This window comes from Rhinatrema bivittatum, chromosome 2, assembly GCF_901001135.1.
Source record: "Rhinatrema bivittatum chromosome 2, aRhiBiv1.1, whole genome shotgun sequence".
Taxonomy (NCBI): domain Eukaryota; kingdom Metazoa; phylum Chordata; class Amphibia; order Gymnophiona; family Rhinatrematidae; genus Rhinatrema; species Rhinatrema bivittatum.
This window is the reverse complement of record NC_042616.1, coordinates 807,853,503-807,872,282: the sequence shown is the minus strand read 5'-3', so window position 1 is coordinate 807,872,282 and position 18,780 is coordinate 807,853,503. Positions and strand designations below refer to the sequence as shown.

General features: G+C 50.7%; 1 protein-coding gene across 2 annotated transcripts in view; it reads right to left on the bottom strand.

Annotated features, from left to right (window-relative positions):
* Positions 1–13,466, bottom strand: part of LOC115085779 (1-phosphatidylinositol 4,5-bisphosphate phosphodiesterase gamma-1-like) — a 306,356-nt gene extending 292,890 nt beyond the window's left edge. Inside the window, exon 1 of one of the 2 annotated variants that reach the window (XM_029592182.1) lies at positions 12,365–13,466. In XM_029592182.1, the coding sequence (XP_029448042.1) occupies positions 12,365–12,587 (223 nt within the window). In that variant the 5' untranslated portion in view covers positions 12,588–13,466. The remainder of the gene's footprint in view (positions 1–12,364) is intronic. The other variant, XM_029592181.1, reaches the window with a different exon arrangement.
* Between the last annotated feature and the right edge of the window lie 5,314 nt (positions 13,467–18,780).

The window sequence follows — 18,780 nt, the reverse complement described above, 5'->3', positions numbered from 1 at the left end:
GGCCCTGTATTGTAAGGGGAGGGGGAGAGCCCCCCAGCTCTGAGCACGGGGATCCTTCTGTCCCTGGGCCCTGTATTGTAAGGGGAGGGAGGGAGCCCCCCAGCACGGAGCACGGGGATCCTTCTGTCCCCGGGCCCTGTATTGTAAGGGGAGGGAGGGAGCCCCCCAGCTCTGAGCACGGGGATCCTTCTGTCCCTGGGCCCTGTATTGTAAGGGGAGGGGGAGCCCCCCAGCTCTGAGCACGGGGATCCTTCTGTCCCCGGGCCCTGTATTGTAAGGGGAGGGGGGGAGCCCCCCAGCTCTGAGCACGGGGATCCTTCTGTCCCTGGGCCCTGTATTGTAAGGGGAGGGAGGGAGCCCCCCAGCACGGAGCACGGGGATCCTTCTGTCCCCGGGCCCTGTATTGTAAGGGGAGGGGGAGAGCCCCCCAGCTCTGAGCACGGGGATCCTTCTGTCCCTGGGCCCTGTATTGTAAGGGGAGGGAGGGAGCCCCCCAGCACGGAGCACGGGGATCCTTCTGTCCCCGGGCCCTGTATTGTAAGGGGAGGGAGGGAGCCCCCCAGCACGGAGCACGGGGATTCTTCTGTCCCTGGGCCCTGTATTGTAAGGGGAGGGAGGGAGCCCCCCAGCACGGAGCACGGGGATCCTTCTGTCCCCGGGCCCTGTATTGTAAGGGGAGGGAGGGAGCCCCCCAGCACGGAGCACGGGGATCCTTCTGTCCCCGGGCCCTGTATTGTAAGGGGAGGGGGGGGGAGCCCCCCAGCCCTGAGCACGGGGATCCTTCTGTCCCTGGGCCCTGTATTGTAAAGGGAGGGGGAGAGCCCCCCAGCTCTGAGTACGGGGATCCTTCTCTCCCTGGGCCCTTTATTGTAAGGGGAGGGAGGGAGCCCCCCAGCTCTGAGCACGGGGGATCCTTCTGTCCCCGGGCCCTGTATTGTAAGAGGAGGGAGGGAGCCCCCCAGCTCTGAGCACGGGGGATCCTTCTGTCCCCGGGCCCTGTATTGTAAGAGGAGGGAGGGAGCCCCCCAGCTCTGAGCACGGGGGATCCTTCTGTCCCTGGGCCCTGTATTGTAAGGGGAGGGAGGGAGCCCCCCAGCTCTTAGCACGGGGGATCCTTCTGTCCCTGGGCCCTGTATTGTAAGGGGAGGGAGGGAGCCCCCCAGCTCTGAGCACGGGGGATCCTTCTGTCCCTGGGCCCTGTATTGTAAGGGGAGGGGGAGAGCCCCCCAGCTCTGAGCACGGGGATCCTTCTGTCCCTGGGCCCTGTATTGTAAGGGGAGGGGGAGAGCCCCCCAGCTCTGAGCACGGGGATCCTTCTATCCCTGGGCCTTGTATTGTAAGGGGAGGGGGAGAGCCCCCAGCTCTGAGCACGGGGATCCTTCTGTCCCTGGGCCCTGTATTGTAAGGGGAGGGGGAGAGCCCCCCAGCTCTAAGCACGGGGATCCTTCTGTCCCTGGGCCCTGTATTGTAAGAGGAGGGAGGGAGCCCCCCAGCTCTGAGCACGGGGGATCCTTCTATCCCTGGGCCCTGTATTGTAAGGGGAGGGGGAGAGCCCCCCAGCTCTGAGCACGGGGATCCTTCTGTCCCTGGGCCCTGTATTGTAAGGGGAGGGGGAGAGCCCCCCAGCTCTAAGCACGGGGATCCTTCTGTCCCTGGGCCCTGTATTGTAAGAGGAGGGAGGGAGCCCCCCAGCTCTGAGCACGGGGGATCCTTCTGTCCCTGGGCCCTGTATTGTAAGGGGAGGGAGGGAGCCCCCCAGCTCTTAGCACGGGGGATCCTTCTGTCCCTGGGCCCTGTATTGTAAGGGGAGGGAGGGAGCCCCCCAGCTCTGAGCACGGGGGATCCTTCTGTCCCTGGGCCCTGTATTGTAAGGGGAGGGGGAGAGCCCCCCAGCTCTGAGCACGGGGATCCTTCTGTCCCTGGGCCCTGTATTGTAAGGGGAGGGGGAGAGCCCCCCAGCTCTGAGCACGGGGATCCTTCTATCCCTGGGCCCTGTATTGTAAGGGGAGGGGGAGAGCCCCCCAGCTCTGAGCACGGGGATCCTTCTGTCCCTGGGCCCTGTATTGTAAGGGGAGGGGGAGAGCCCCCCAGCTCTAAGCACGGGGATCCTTCTGTCCCTGGGCCCTGTATTGTAAGGGGAGGGAGGGAGCCCCCCAGCTCTGAGCCCGGGGATACCCAGCTATACGCTGATCACTCACTGGCAATGTTCCCTTCACATTTTTTAAATTCTATGTGCAGAGAAATTCTCTTTTTGTGCAGCTTCCTGTCCCATGAGCCAGTACAATGCACATAAAATTGGGATTTCTCATGCACACCATGTTTTGCTGCGTGCACGGGGTTCACGATCTCTGTGCACGTGCCCAAGCGCACCGCTTACAGGGAATCGTGCTCACCGGTGAAAGAGGGGGACTAGGAAGCTTTGTGGGAATGCAAATTCCAGGTAAGCGAATCTCACTGCCGTCTCAGGTAGGATGGGAGCCACTGCTAGGTCACTCCTACGAGCAAAGGGCCAACTGGAGAGCAACAGATCCCAAACCTTAGGGCCGTAAGCTCCACAGAGCAGGGACTCCCGCTGATGTGTTCGTGTATAGTGCTGGGTACATCTGGTTCTGCTCTAGAAATGCCAAGTAGGAGAAAAATTAAAAAGCTTATTTTTCTTTACTTTAGATCCAGTCAACGTTTTTCGGCTAAACAGTACAGAAGGCAGGTTACAAAAAAAAAACCTCAGTAAGATACATCAAAATTCAAAAACAAAGCCTGCCATCAAAATACATCAGAAAAATAACAAAACCAGAATCCTAAAGCAATCTCGGGGCCTAAAGGAATGAAAACAAATCAAAAACTCGCCGTGTCCCAAGCACAGTTCTGTGAACGGGCCGCGGGTGCCAAACAGCAGCCGACCTTAGGAAACCCAGAGCTGGACAGGTTACAGAGGGGCTTCCAGAAGAAATTTAAATCCCTTGAGGATGGACTCCCCCCCGTGTGGGAAGACCCCAGGGGCAGGGGTGCAGCTTTCACTGATCCGAAGCTCTGCATCCCAGGGACATGACGGGATGGCTCCGAGGGCCGAAACCAAACTAAAAAGCAGGAGGCGCCTCCCGTCCACCCTAGCACTCCGCTCCCGCACCTTGCTGGAGACAGGGGAGGGTTTACCGCGCGCAGATGTTTCGCAGCCTCTGGGGCTGCCGTGAGCAGGGATGCAGGGGGGGACCAGAAAGTGCCACGGCGATGTCGCTAGGATCCCGGCAGGAGGAGGAGGTTTCTGAAAGGAAGAGTGGGGTCAGGCTGCCCAGATTTATTATTTTTTAAATGTGCTCTTAAGCACCCCTCTTCTACCACAGAGCTACTGTCCCTCCCTCTCCTCAGGCTGAACCAGGCCAGACCGCTCTAAGTGCCAGACTCCTGCTCGGGGGGCCCTACCCTACCAAGAAATCTGCACTTATAATGCACAGATATTCTTCCGGCTGCGGGTAAGCAGTGATTATCCACCACGGTCGTGCTCGGACCTGCCTTCCCACCAAGACAAGGGAGGGGCATTCAGCACCTGGTCACCTGCAGCTGCAGCAGGGTTTGCCAGTGCGGCTGCCGCTCGAGCAGTTACTGGGTCTGGCAGTGGCAAGCACGAGGTGGAGGTGCAGATCAAATCCTGGGTGCCTGGGCTTGCTGTGCTTTTACAACCGAATGGCCCCCAGCATCGTAGCAAAAAAGCCCCAAAAAACAGGGTGCATAGGAAACTGCTCTGCCTCCAAGCTGCCCAGGATGTGACCTGCCTGCCCCCCAGCACTGCCCGATGTCAGCCTTGCTTCACAAACACATTGGCCCTTCAGTTATTAGACTGGATGCAACCAGCACCAGGCCAGCAATGAAGGTGGGACTGTGAGGCTGGAGGGAGAAGAGTCACTCGTGGTGGTGGTGGAGGAGCAGGAAGGCGGCCAGCAGACTAGAAGATTGCTGTAATGGAGTTCACAGATCCTGGTCCTGCTGGCATTTCAAGCTGGTGGTGCAAGGCCATGAAACCGCTACGTATTCTAAGCTGGCACGCCTCTGTCCACCACTCCTAGGATGACCGGAGCTATTCCTCAAAGACAAGTTGTAAACTCGCTGGGAAAGGGAAACTTTTATTGATTAAGTATCGCTTTGCAGTGTTAGAAATATGTACCAGGGGCAGCGGAAGGCCTTTTTGGTTGTGGGGGCCATGCAAATCAGCCAAACTCTATCCCCAACTCCGCACATGATGAAATACTACAAAACCTTGCTGACTAATAAAAATCTACCCCCGCAACACATGTACAGCAAACCTGCCATATCGTAGCTGCACTAACTCGCAGAACTCCAAAAGCAATAACCCTACTTGACAGGGTGAGCGGCTGGACTGCGAATATTCTTCTACTGACTTTATCATTTACAGGCAAACACAACCAAAAACCTGCTTATCTCAGCAGTGCTGGCGCTAGAACTGTACCAGTTTACAGATATGTCATTTCCATACCGGGGAGCTCTCTGTATTTGGCTCGGAGACTCAAGAATTCTGCATGAATTGCTCTGTCTCCAGGTCAATACCCAAACACTCCGGGTACAGAGGAAGAGAGCAGGCCTTCGGCGCCGCTGGTGGTCCTCATCCCACCGGCGGTGAAGCCTAGAAGAGGCCCGTGCATGATCCCACTGAGAGCCGGCACTTCCTTCCTGCTGACCTCGTGCATCGTGAGATCAGCATAAAGGAATTTTTTAATACCACAGGCCTGGCACAGGGGACGGAGCGGCAGCTGAACAGGCTCCCTCCTGCTCCCGGTGGGATCATGCACGGGCCTAGTCTCGGTGGGATGGAGTCCATGGATGGCCCTCTTCTTTCTTTTTTGGCCCGCCATTGCCCCACCCCCCCGGCGAGCACAGCCCACTGGTGGCAGGAGGAAAGAAGAGGCCTAGCAGCGACAGAAGAAAATAAGAAGTCCCCCCCCTTCTGCCTGCTAAGCTCCTCTCTCTCACCGCCACAACAGAAAGGGGAGACTGAGCCTGATAGATGCATGTGTGGGTATGGATGTGATAGAGCACGGGTTTGTGTGAGCGAGAGCATCTGTGCATGTGTGTGCATGCGTGTATGAGAGCATCTGCGTGTGTTAGCATGAGTGAGAGCATGCATATGTATGAGAGAGCACCTGTGCGTGTGCATATGAGGGCATGTGCTGTGTGTGTGAAAGAGCAAGCATGAGAGTGGGTAAGTAGGAGAGAGCTTGCATGAGAGCATTTATGTGTATGCGAGTGCATGTATGAGCACGAAAGAACTTGTGTGAGAGAGGGGAAGGAGAAAGCTCCCTCACTCTCCCCTGCCCCACAGAAATCTCAGGGTGACCGGAAATCAAAAGTTTCCAGGTATGGTAGGTTATGGTTTAGTATAGATGTGAACCCTGGGCCGAGATGAGAGAAGTCTCCGCCCACAGGGAGGAGCCCTGTGGGTCTCACCGTCGATGGGCATGGTCTCAGCGACGTAGGACACAGCTATATAATAGACTATTATGAAGGAAGGAAAAGCAAACCCCTAAGTACAGTTCTGAGTGAAGGGTATGCCCAGGGTGATACCACAGATGTGAAGATCTGGTAGCGGCCCGCAGAGCAGGGTACGCCGGGAAGTCCCTTCAGCCGAGTAGATATTACCTCAGAAGTGCAGATCTGGTGGTGGCCCGCAGAGCAGGGTACACAGAGGATGACTGTACTGAAGATGATGATGAACCAGTCTGAGGTGTAGGATCCTGGAAAAGGGTCTTGTAGTTGGTATGACAATACCCTGCAGCACAGGGTATACTGGAATAGCTTCTACTGAAGAGGAACAGTAGTGGCCCGAGGCACGGGGTACACCGCAGAGAAACTTCAGTAAGGCTGGTATCGCTGAAGTCTGAAGAAGGAACTCATAGTGGTAGTTCCAGGAGAGTGACCCGAGAAGCGGGTCAGGTCATAGTCCAAGGCAGGAAGGCCCTCCAAGGAGCGGATAGCCAGGAACGCGGAAGGGCCCCCGAGGAGCGGGTACCCAGAGCGTCCACACACCAAGAGCAAGTCTGAAACAGGAAGTCCAAGAATGGAGAGGATTCAGCAACGAGGAAACTCCTTGCTAACTCGTAGTAGCAGAGGGCCGGTCAGCTTAAGTACAGCAGCGAGTTGACGTCATCGGGAGGGGACGCCCCCGAGGTTCCCGCCATGACGTGTACAAAGGAGGCCCTTGCGCGTGCGCGCTTTAGGTGATTCTGGAAACAAGGGAACTATTTTCAAGTGGGGCATGTTTAACTTCTCCAGGGTTACCCTCCGCCAGCCTTTTGGGGGAATCAGTTAGGCTCCCTCTGATACATGTCAGCAGGCACATTTGAAACAGTAAATTCCTGGCCGTCCCGGGGATGCCGGAGAGGTCAGCGTTGGTTAGCAGGGGCCGCCATGAGAGGTCGCAGCCGTCTGCGACCGACAGGCGTAACATGTAATTTCAGCAAAGTTCTAGTTTTCTTCTCCTCTCATCTGGGGCCTCTCGTTCCCTCTGGGCCCTGGCGTCTTATCCCTCTCCCCAGGGTAAACAGCCTACAACCAGGATTCCCTTGTGACCGTCTTAAGGTGGACCAAGCTAAAGCCTGGCACTGGACTTTTGAGGAGGATCTAACATATACGCCTTTGCATACCCTCCCCCACAGCTTGACCTTGTAAGGTCGAACATCTGCCGCTACCCGGGTTACCTCCTGGGGAAGTAACTCACCATTCCTGTTTCCGATTCCTGCCCTGATCTGGCACTGACCATATCTTTACCTCACAGAGGGAAGAGTCGGCGTAGGGTCCCCTGGCCAGAGTGTATCGTCCCCTCCAGCCCAACCCAAGGGAACTATTTTCAAGTGGGGCATGTTTAACTTCTCCAGGGTAACCCTCCCCCCACCCTTTTGGGGGAATCAGTTAGGCTCCCTCTGATACATTTGAAACAGTAAATTCCTGGCCAGTCTTTAAACCCCGGGAGCTCTCGAATTCCCTTCCCCGGTCTGACTATCTTCACCATCGTGCGATTTATATCTAACAATGTCCCATGAAGAGCTATCCAGGGATGTTGTCTCAGTGCCGCTGGGCTGGCCCGATGGGCCATAAGCTGACTCCGTAGAGTCTCAAACTGGGAATAACAACGACCCAGAACCACGGGAAGTCTTCACACTGCTCTATAGGCTTGCCCCACCAAGTTCAATCGGTAAGACCCGACTGATTGGGTACCGTTGGCGGTCACCCTGCATGCAGGCGAGCGACACTTTCTTCTTGTAATCCTTATACCTTCCCTGTGCTACCTCCTTACCGTTAAGGGCTTTTCCGCACCCCTGAGTCTAGCAGAGCTTGGGTAGGGATCTCATCCAGCTCAACTGCGATCACAAAGTCCTTAAGACCCAAGTGGAGGAATCCCCACAAAGTTGCAGGTTTGAAGCTTCGCAAAAGTGCACGGCCATTCAAGCTTCATCCTCAAGCTGGGGGCAGTCTTTGACAATGCGCTCTTTCACTCCACAGTGGGAGCGCACCTGCGAGACCCGTCCCACTTTAACGTCAACACTTCCCACCAAGGGGTTACCGTAAGGGCACAACTCCTCCTGATGCCCCTTCTCTGTACCCTTCTTTTCTCCTCTGACCCAGCAGTCCGTTCCTGCTTTGGAGGTTTTCCAATCTCTAGTGATGGCCATGTCACTAGGCTGGCATCCACAGGCTTGCTCTCTTTGTATAGGCGACAGTCCTTGACCAAACTGCCCCTCTCCCCACAGTTAAAAGAAGCTGGTGGGTCTGGGCTCATGGAACCAGCACGGTCCTGCTCAGAGGATGGTTACCGGGACCTTGCACTCTCACTGCTATGCTGGGAATCCGGAGCGGGCTGCCTTTCTAGCTCGGGCATCAACTGAGCCTGACGGAAGGCGCCCACCACTTCCAAAGCTCTTTCCAGGGTAAGCCCTGGTGTCGATAAACCGAATCCCGCATGAGATGGTCCAGCCCATCCAGGAACTGCTCCAGGAGGACGCGGTTAGCTATTTCATACTAAGTAGTAATGACAGCAGAAAAGCACCAAATGGGTCATCCGGTCTGCCCAGCAAGCTTTTTAATGTAGTATCTGCCGCCCCGTGCAGGTTACCCCATGTTTCTCTTAAGGGTAGTCACTGCTGTTCCTTGCAGATATCCCCAAACCTTACGATAAGGGTAGTAAGATTTACAATCAAAACCAAGCAACGGAGAATCTCATAAAAAATTACTGCAAGCAACATTTTTATTGGGTGAGGGGCCAGCGACTCCTCACCCAGTAAAAACGTTGGCTGGACGTGGCTATAGATAGAGGCTTGTTTTTCCCTCTGTCTGTATCCACTTCCATCCTTTAGGTGATGAAAAAGGCTGTTGCCGATAGGTTTCCGTAGTGTACTCTGGTCTTTCCAGGAACTAAGCAGAAATTTAGGAAAGTTCAATACCCGGGCACTGAATTGTCTAGCCTGGTTCAAAGTTCTCACTTCCGGGAAACAACTGAGCTAGACTGAATTAGTTAATGTTGAGCAGAACTTATTTGCTCCACGTGCTGCTGAAAAATGTTGATTACACCTTTCCGAAGATTTAATCTTAGTAAATACGTCCACTGTTAAGTCACTAAAGCAGCCACAGGTTGCTCTAGTGGAACTAGAGGGCATCCAGGGTTAGCTGGAGGAGATTTCGTTGTGGTGGCCCTGTGCTGCCACTTCAGCCTGTCTTTCATCATCCGGTCCCATCTCAGCCAGGGGAGTTGCTCACACGGTTGGCCACCTGTACTTCCAAAGAGGGGGCTCCCTCCGGCCCATGGTCCCCGAGCGCGAGGCCATTCTCCTCCAGATGCAGCCTAACCACTGGCTGAGAGCAGGGACCTCCGATGCGCCTGGGCACAAGGAGACAGTCAAGTCCCATTGCAGACTGACTCGGAGGAACTGCTGCCGGTGTGGCTGCACTAGTGCTGAGGCTCTGCCATGCTCCGAGTCGGGTACGCCTCAGTCTTCATCTGCTGGCAGGGAGCGGGCTTAAACTGATGAAGAGGTCTTCCCCTTTCTTCTAACCACAGTCAGGAAGAAAGAAGTATAAACTCCGGAGGTTAGAGAGAGAGAGGCACCCCAACCTGTCTGTTGGGGTGCCTCTCTCCCACAAATGAAATTTTAATTTAAATTTTTTTTTTTTTTAAAGGCAGCACTGAAAAGTTCTGTTGAGGGGCTGCCGAGGCAATGGAAAAAAAGAACTGTAATGAAGCAGAGAAGAAAACTAGCAAGGGAGGGTCACATATCCGGACAGAAAGCTTGGAGAAAAATCAGACTGAGAGGCTGATGGGCCGCATGAGCACATAGGAACCACTGCACGTGTTCGGTCAACCGAGCTCCACGAGAGAGATCCGTTCAGCACCGTCATACGATGTCACGCCAGGGCTGGTGCAAGAGCATTAGGCATGCTAGGTGAACTTTCAATTATTTATCCCCTCCCCACAGCACCGTGTTCCCTCCTACCAGTGGCAGTGGCTCTAGTATAGTGCTCCCTTTTTTTTTTTGGCGGTATTGGCACTGGCACAGCACCCTTCTGAGTCTCATGCTGGTGGGATTTTGCTGTCCCTAAAGGTTTGGCACTCTCGGGAATGACCTAGTTGGCCTAATGGAAGCACCGGCCCTGCATCACCCGTGTGTCAAGGCTGATTCAGCCTGGATGGAGATTACCTAAAACAATTTTGTGCTGCTATAAAATATCCCAGTTTTACCACTGCTCAGAGAAATACAGCATAATCCTTAAAACCTGTGAAGGAGGAGATTGGAAGGCCAAGGATGAGGAAGAGAACATAAGAACATGCCATACTGGGTCAGACCAAGGGTCCATCAAGCCCAGCATCCTGTTTCCAACAGTGGCCAATCCAGGCCATAAGAACCTGGCAAGTACCCAAAAACTAAGTCTATTCCATGTTACCATTGCTAATGGCAGTGGCTATTCTCTAAGTGAACTTAATAGCAGGTAATGGACTTCTCCTCCAAGAACTTATCCAATCCTTTTTTAAGCACAGCTATACTAACTGCACTAACCACATCCTCTGGCAACAAATTCCAGAGTTTAATTGTGCGTTGAGTAAAAAAGAACTTTCTCCGATTAGTTTTAAATGTGCCCCATGCTAACTTCATGGAGTGCCCCCTAGTCTATTATCCGAAAGAGTAAATAACCGATTCACATCTACCCATCCTAGACCTCTTATGATTTTAAACACCTCTATCATATCCCCCCTCAGCCATCTCTTCTCCAAGCTGAAAAGTCCTAACCTCTTTAGTCTTTCCTCATAGGGGAGCTGTTCCATTCCCCTTATCATTTTGGTAGCCCTTCTCTGTACCTTCTCCATCGCAATTATATCTTTTTGAGATGCAGTGACCAGAATTGTACACAGTATTCAAGGTGTGGTCTCACCATGGAGCGATACAGAGGCATTATGACATTTTCCGTTCTATTAACCATTCCCTTTCTAATAATTCCCAACATTCTGTTTGCTTTTTTGACTGCCGCAGCACACTGTACCGACGATTTCAATGTGTTACCCACTATGACACCTAGATCTCTTTCTTGGGTTGTAGCACCTAATATGGAACCCAACATTGTGTAACTATAGCATGGGTTATTTTTCCCTATATGCATCACCTTGCACTTATCCACATTAAATTTCATCTGCCATTAGGATGCCCAATTCTCCAGTCTCACAAGGTCTTCCTGAGAAGAAAAAGCCACTCAAAGGCTGGGGCTGACCCAGCAACCAAAGTAAAAAAGTTATCCTAACCACTTTCCATAGCCCATAAGTCCTCAAACGCCGAGTCCCAGCAGACCGGTGAGATAAACCTCCACTACAGGACACTCAAGGATTCAGAGAGCAACAAGACTCACAGCATTAGCCATACAGACAGCAGGCACGAGGATCTGCCAGGCACACTATTTGTACGGGCGTGAAAAGGGCAAGATCCTGTTCCCCAGAATTTCACTTCCTGCCACTTTAAGGAGGGAAAAGCATTCCAACCAAAAAAAAAAGCACGGCAACAGAGTGACTTGCAACCTGCACAAAAACTCAACAGGCTCAGGCCGACGGCCCGCAGCGCAGATGATTTTTTTTATTATTATTTTTCAATTCTGTAGGATCCTCTCCATCCTTCCCGCAGTCACAGGAAACCAAATCTGTGCATAAAACAGGCGCCCTTTCAATAGCGTTCATAAGGCGGCATTGGCTGCGGTGTTCCTGCACTTGAGCACGCAGAATAAAAGGGTCAACGGGCATACCTTAACGCCTTTGCAGCCAGCTTTCGAGAGCTGAGCTGGCCCTTCAGCAGGTCAGGGCACGGGATGAGAGTGTTCTGCACTGCTTTTGCCCTGTAAATCTCACCCCATGCTACCCTGTTTCCAGCACTGAAGTACACATTTTTTTATAGTCTGAAATGTTATAAGGTAGCAAAGAAAACCTAGGAGTGGTTAGAGCAGCAGGCTGAGAACCGGCCAAACCAGGCTTCAGAGCCTGCTGGGGATCCTTGGGCAAGTCACTTTACACTCTCTGCTGCCTCAGGTGCACCCTTTGGGACCTATTTACTACAGATGTTCTCCCATTTTGAGTCTATGGAGATAATGCTTAGTAAATAGGGCCCTTAGATTACAAAGCTCTCTGGGGCAGGGATCTACCAATTGCACCCGGATAAAAAACTCTTCGTGAGCTTGGCTTTGGAAGGGCAAGTAATAAAATCCAATTCTTGCCAAAATCCCCAGGCTAATTTTTCTGGGATACTGCCACATATTTAAAGGGAAAGTGAATGAAATTCATGCGGTCGCAAGCCACAGGGCCTGATTAATAAAATCTTTTCTCCGATTCTGTGGCTGTGGGGAAAGAAGCCTTTAGTGAATTAGGCTCCAAGTCTGAAAAAAAGTCACACTCCAGCACCACTGCCTGTACAATGTCAGTTATGCTCTGGTTTTACTGGGTCCCATTAAAAGGGAAAAACCCCCCCCAAAACTTGGTGGGAAAAGCGAGCCAGGGGTGACCCTTGAGAATCAGCTGCTGGAACTTTATTGCCAAGGGAAGAGGTAAAACCCAGGACGGGGGAAGCAGGGGGTGTGTGGTGCCAGAAACAAGAGTGATAATAATGATAGAAGAAAAACCATTACTCTCTGTACATGGGGGGAGGGGGCATTCAGCTTCACGACTAAAGGGTCAGGCTGATCCAGCCCTGGTTTTCCTCCCATTGGAGAGGCAGCCCCGGCTTCTCCTAAAGAAATCACATCTAACACCTCCACTCGTGCAGCGAGGGGTCTCATCGGGACACTGGGATGCTCCAGCATCCTCCCCGCCCCCCCCCCCCCAGCTGTCACTTACTGTCTCCTTCCACCTTCTCGGGGGCTCTGCTCCAGAGGATCTGCCTGGACTCCAGCTTCACCTGGAAAGTCCTCCGCTCGGGCCTTTGGGACTTCTTCTGATAGAACAAGGTGAAGATGGTGCCTATTTCCAGGCTCCTCAGGGCCCTGCTCATGTCCCCGGGGGTCTCGGTCCTGGGGTCCTCCAGAAAGCCATTCATGTTGTTCGCCCTGGTCCCTGACATGGTCACTGCATGGCGAGGGGGGGGGACCACAGCCCAGAGAAGGAAACGTGCAAGAAGCTGGTTAATGCATGGGGAGGGAGAGAAAGGTCAGGCTCCCGGGGAAAAAAAAAAAAAAAAAGCAAACCCAGTATTCCTCAAGATGATCCTGGTAGCGTTAGAAATGCCTCTGCTCTAAGGCAAACGCAGGCGATGCTGGCCCAAAAACACGAAACAAATCTCAGCCTGGTAGGTCCTTGTGCATTATTTCCAAAACGACGACAAAAAAAAAAAAGCTACAATAATCCTAGCGTCTCTTTGCTTCTCTGCACCAGAAGATCGGATGGGGCTAGGGGGGGCATTACATGACTGCAAGCCTCGGAAAGTACAGCGACGGTGGGCAGCAGAGCTAGGGAAGGCGCAGGTTACGGCTCTGCCCTGCAGAAAGTGACATTTAGCAGAATGAGACCTCCGCCTGGAAAACGCGGAAGGGACGCGGAGCCACTAAGCCCCCCTGCACGGCCAGGTGCCATCTCCTGCTCTGTCCGGCTGCTTCATTTCCATTGGTTCGGCTGGGTGGCTCGCGTTCATCCAGGAAGGTTGCCCGCGAGCAAAGTCATCCTTCCGTGCAGAACTGCTGCGCGTGGGGGGTGGGGGACTCGCTGCGGAGGGACGCGGAGGCGCTCGGATCCCCCTCTTCCAGCCGCCGCGGGGGAGCTGCGATCCAGGCAGCAACTGGGGGGTGAATTTCAAGGGAGGCTCTTTCTCGCCCCCCCCTCCCTTACACCCTTTTTTATTTGTCGCTCTGCTGCTGGTTCGTTTCAGCTCCAGTGAAATGGACGCCCAGAGGAAACTGCAGTCACAGACGGCCGGAAAGAGATCAGAAAGGAATTTGAAAAAAAAAATGCAGGATCTTGGGAGAAAGGGAAATAGACGGTGTTGGGATTATTAGGCTTTTTTTTTTCCCCCTCGCTCTGGTTTCTTGTGCTTCCCACGGTGAACAGTGACATCTAGAGGGAAAGCAAAATACGCGGAAGTGCAGCCGGAGGAATTTGGCAGCAAGGACTGGATTAGTGGACAAACGGGAGCGGCATGTGGGGGCCATTTTAATGGATTTTTCATTATTTATACAGCGCATAGTGCCAGATGCACGTACGAGGCTGTCCCTGCTCCTTGCAGCTTTCGGTTTAGTCAAAGCCCGACAAGCCACTTGCTCTGATGAGCCTGGCAGTGAATGAGCGAGTTTAATAATATTTGTGGCGCATGGGGGTGGGCTCAGTAACCCCTTGCCTGCAGGAAGCGCCGAGCTGCATGAACCCATCCCCGGCAATCACATCCCAGTGATGTCATAGGCACAGCAGCTTTCACACCAAATTGACATCACAAAGGCACTGGGCACTTGACTTCATATTCCAACAGCCCCATCCAGCATCACCAGGACTTTTATAACCCCAGCAGTGCCTGCTGTTTGATATCCTCATCAGCAAAAGCAGTGTGGGACTTTTCTTTTTGATTTGCAATATTCTACTACTATTACTTAACCACCATAGTAACCTGTTCCTTCCAGGTACACCTCGGCAAACTAGGTATCATTGTTGCAAACCTGGTCACACTCCCCCAAGAGAAAGTAGTGGAGCTGAAGTTCCATTGCATGAAGGAAACTGGAGGGAAGATTATCAGTCACCCCTGAAATCTTCACTTTGGGCTCGGTGCAACCAGTCTGAGAATGAGACCAATAGATATTGAAGCGGCTGGTGAATAAAACAAAATTTGCTATTCAACCCTACCAGGGAAGCTAAAACAGCAAAAAAAAAACCAGGCACTTAATGAAGACTTTTAGGCCTAGCCTGCTCGGAGCTGAGGAATGCCTTACTGCCTCATTTCCTATGCATAAATCTCATTATAACTTATCAGATATGGAAATTCAATCTGGTAATGTCAGTCCCCCTATAGAAAAAAGCATGGAAGCTGTGCTGAGCATGCATGAACTGTGATGTCAGTGCAATCTAAGGGCAAGAAGCCAAAAATGCCCAACTACACTTCATTCTTGCTATTATTGTACTTAATTAAAAGTTTCAAATAAATCAAAGCAGGGAAGATGGACCATTGGCCAAGCCAACCAAACTCCGTTCTCTCCCTGTCTGTCCCCCCTGGCCCTCATCCATCTTTCTCCCATCTCCTGCCCCCACCCCACCTCTCTCTCTGTCTGTCTGTCTGTCTGTCTGTCCCCTGATCTTCCACAGTGATTTCACAGGAAGGGCCAGATATGGATCAGGCCATGGCACCTGTTATCCACCTTATTCTAGAAAAAAAACCCATAATTAACATATTAAGTCCAAAAATGTCCTGATTTCCCTAGGGATTTTAAGTCCAACAAATGACAGCTATAAAAGGTACAAAATTATTAAATATTTAACTTTGACCAAAACACCACTAACCAATGGTAGCAGCATCATCAAAAGAAAACCATAACAAAAATAATGGTAAAATAATTCTTCAAAACCAAACTCAAAATACAAAAATTAAATTGGAAGATCTAAGGGTTCATCAAGCCCAGCATCCTGTTTCCAACAGTGGCCAATTCAGATTACAAGTACCTGGCAAATACCCAAACACTAAGTAGATCCCATGCTTCTTCTTTTTCTTTTTTACTACAAGCAATCCCCAGTAGGGAGTTGCATATGCACCATCTGCTGGAGATATAGTTGCGATGGAGAAGGTACAGAGAAGGGCAACCAAAATGATAAAGGGGATGGAACAGCTCCTCTATGAGGAAAGGCTGAAGAAGTTAGGGCTGTTCAGCTTGGAGAAGAGCCGGCTGAGGGGGGATATGATAGAGGTGTTTAAGATCATGAGAGGTCTTGAACGAGTAGATGTGACTCGGTTATTTACACTTTCGAATAATAGAAGGACTAGGGGGCATTCCATGAAGTTAACAAGTAACACATTTAAGACTAATCGGAGAAAATTCTTTTTCACTCAACGCACAATAAAGCTCTGGAATTTGTTGCTAGAGAAGGTGGTTAGTGTAGTTAGTGTAGCTGGGTTCAAAAAAGGTTTGTATAAGTTCTTGGAGGAGAAGTCCATTAACTGCTATTAATCAATTATACTTAGGGAATAACCACTGCTATTAATTGCATCAGTAGCATGGGTTCTTCTTAGTGTTTGGGTACTTGCCAGGTTCTTGTGGCCTGGTTTGGCCTCTGTTGGAAACAGGATGCTGGGCTTGATGGACCCTTGGTCTGACCCAGCATGGCAATTTCTTATGTTCTTATGTTCTAATACTAGCGGGCTGATGTCGGGGCACGGCTATATGTCTGTGACACCAGCTTTACTCCATCTGCATTTGCTGGTAGAGATGCATAACCTACTTACTTAGATTGGCCTGATTGAGTGTAGAGAGAAAAGGTTATTTTTCTTACTGCATTGATCTATGGCCACATTGAAAGCCTGGAGTCAAAGACTCCTCCAATGTTTTTTACCCAATGGACTATAGGAATCTGGTGACCCTCAGATATAATGGTAGTTGGCTTATCCTCATCCCAGTAACTAGTTGATACTTAGAAAAAAAAAGACCAAAAAGCCTATCTAATCTGCCCATGTTAACCATTCAGCTTTACAATCCCTACCACTCCCTTAGAGATCCTGTTTTTATTCCACGATTCCTTGAACTCACTGTCCTTGTCTCCACTACCTCCACTGGGAGGCTGTTCCATGAATCCATCATCCTCTCTATAAAGAAATATTTCCTAAGATTACTCCTGAGTCTACCCCCTTTCACTTTCATCCCATGACCCCATGTTCTAGAGCCTCTTTTCCACCAGGAGAGGCTCACCTCCTTTGCATGGAAATTTGGAGGTGGGCCACCCATAGGGATACAAATACCTATCTCGGGAGAGGACATTATGGCTAGTCAGTCTCTCTCTCCCCCCCCCCCCCCCCCCGATGGCTAGGCTGGTGCTCCGGGAGCTTCAAATCTACTAAAACAGGCCTTTCAGGAAACATAGCGAAACGCGATAAAACCTTGCCCGCCCTGTAACGCAAGCTATCGCATGGCTTACCGCTCCTGAAAAAGGTGTTTAAATCATATCTCCCCTATCCCACCTTTCCTCTAGGATTTATATGCTTCAATCCTCAAGTCTGTCCCCACATGTTTTAGAATGAACATCGCTTATCATTTTAGGAGCCACCCTCCAGACATCAATTGATTTTATAACCTTTTGAAGAGGGGGTCTCCAGAACTGTATATTGGTCTCACCAATATCACTTCCTTTTTTTCTGTTGATCATTCCTCTCTCTATGCACCAAAGGATTTTTCTGGCTTTTGCCATCACCTTAGCCACCTTAAGATCATCAGATACGATCGCTTCCAAGTCCGGCTTTTCTTTCATGCTTAGAATGTCACCCCCCTCTACTGTACCTCTCCCTTAGGTTTTTGCATTTTTTTTTAGCATTAAATCTTACCTGCCAAACCCTAGGCTGTGAACCCAAGGAAACCAGGATTCAAATCCCGGTACTGATGCTTGTGACTTTGGGCAAGTCACTTCAACCTCTTTTACCTCAGGTACAAACAGATTTTCCTCTAGGGATTGGGAAATGTAATTGCTTTGAAGTGGCTGAAAGGTGGAATATACATTACAAGTGAAGAGATCATTCCTTGAGCTTCATTGGATCCCTCATATTTTCTACACCTTCCTGGTTGTCGTCCTGTTGCATATTTTGGCATCAGTGGCCTTTCCCTGTGATCTTTCCACAATCTCTCACAAAAATGCTGAAAAGATACCAGGAGCAGGAGATCAAAGCATCTGAGTATCTTGCGAAGTCAGACTTGCGAAGCCAAACATCCTCACAGCAGGCAGAGCTAAAGCCAAGACTACAATCGCCTGAAAGGTCCAATGGAGCTTTGGGGGTGGAGTCTTCAGTGTAGGACAAGCAGAGACTCCAACCTCACAGGAGAGATATAGAGGGAGGAACAGAGGCCATGGATGAGGAGGAAGAGATGGAAGTCCTCCCTTTCCAAACAGTCCGCGGGATACAAACAGTGATGAACAAATGGATACAAGTCAAAAGATGCAAGGAAATGAAGGCTGGGAGTTTATATAACTGTTTGAATTGTGATCTTTGGGATGTATTTGTGTTTTGCTGCAGTGAGAAGGGGCCCAGAAAAGTCTGGGGTTTCTGGGATTTGTTTGCAAAGAGGGCCTAGAAGGTTCAATTAGGTTCTTACCTGCTAATTGGTTTTTCTATAGTCCTGACAAACCAGTCTGTACAAGTGGGATTATCCTCCAGCCAGCAGATGGAGACAGAGACCAAAAGGTGATCGAGCCCCTTCTCCATATAAGCATCCAATGCTGCCTCAGTTCCTCAGTACCCTATGTCAAAGATAAAAATATCCAAAGACAATTGTTTGTTTTGGTTTCCAAATCCCAGTCATAACCAAAACCTGACACCATCACCAACGTTCACTCCCTGGCTACTAGCACAGGAACAAGAATTCCTACTTCACGCTTCTGATTAGGATTGCTGCTTTCTGTATGGCCAACAACTTACTCGCCATTCATTTTCTGAGGATAAACATAGAAATGACGGCAGAAGAAGACCAATCGGCCCATCCAGTCTGCCCAGCAAGCTTCACACATCTTTCCTTTCATACTTATCTGTTTCTCTTGGCTCTTAGCCACCCTTGGTTCTATTTCCCTTTCACCCCCACCATTAATGCAGAGAGCAGTGATGGAGCTGCATCCAAGTGAAATATCTAGCTTGATTAGTTCGGGGTTGTAACCGCCGCAACAAGCAAGCTACACCCATACTTATTTGTTTTCCCAGACTATGTTATTCAGCCCTTATTGGTTGTTTTTCTTCTCCCCTGCCGTTGAAGCAGAGAGCTATGCTGGATATGCGTGAAGTATTAGTTTTTCTTCTCCCCTAGAATTCAGAGAAAGATATTAGACACAAACAATATTCTTTCACTCATTTCTCTGTGTATGTTGTTCGTTACCTGAGGGCTGCGTTACTCAGGGAGTTCAAATCATTACCTGAACTTTCAGGGAGTTCACTATCTGCCTAACAGTGGCTACAGATGTATATACAGAAGCAATATCACCCGCACACAAGTTTTTTGTTTTTTTAACCCCCGTTCTTTTTTTTTTATTTAAATTTTTATTAGTGTTACCAATCATCTCAAATAAACACCATAATAAACCATTTTATTTACAAC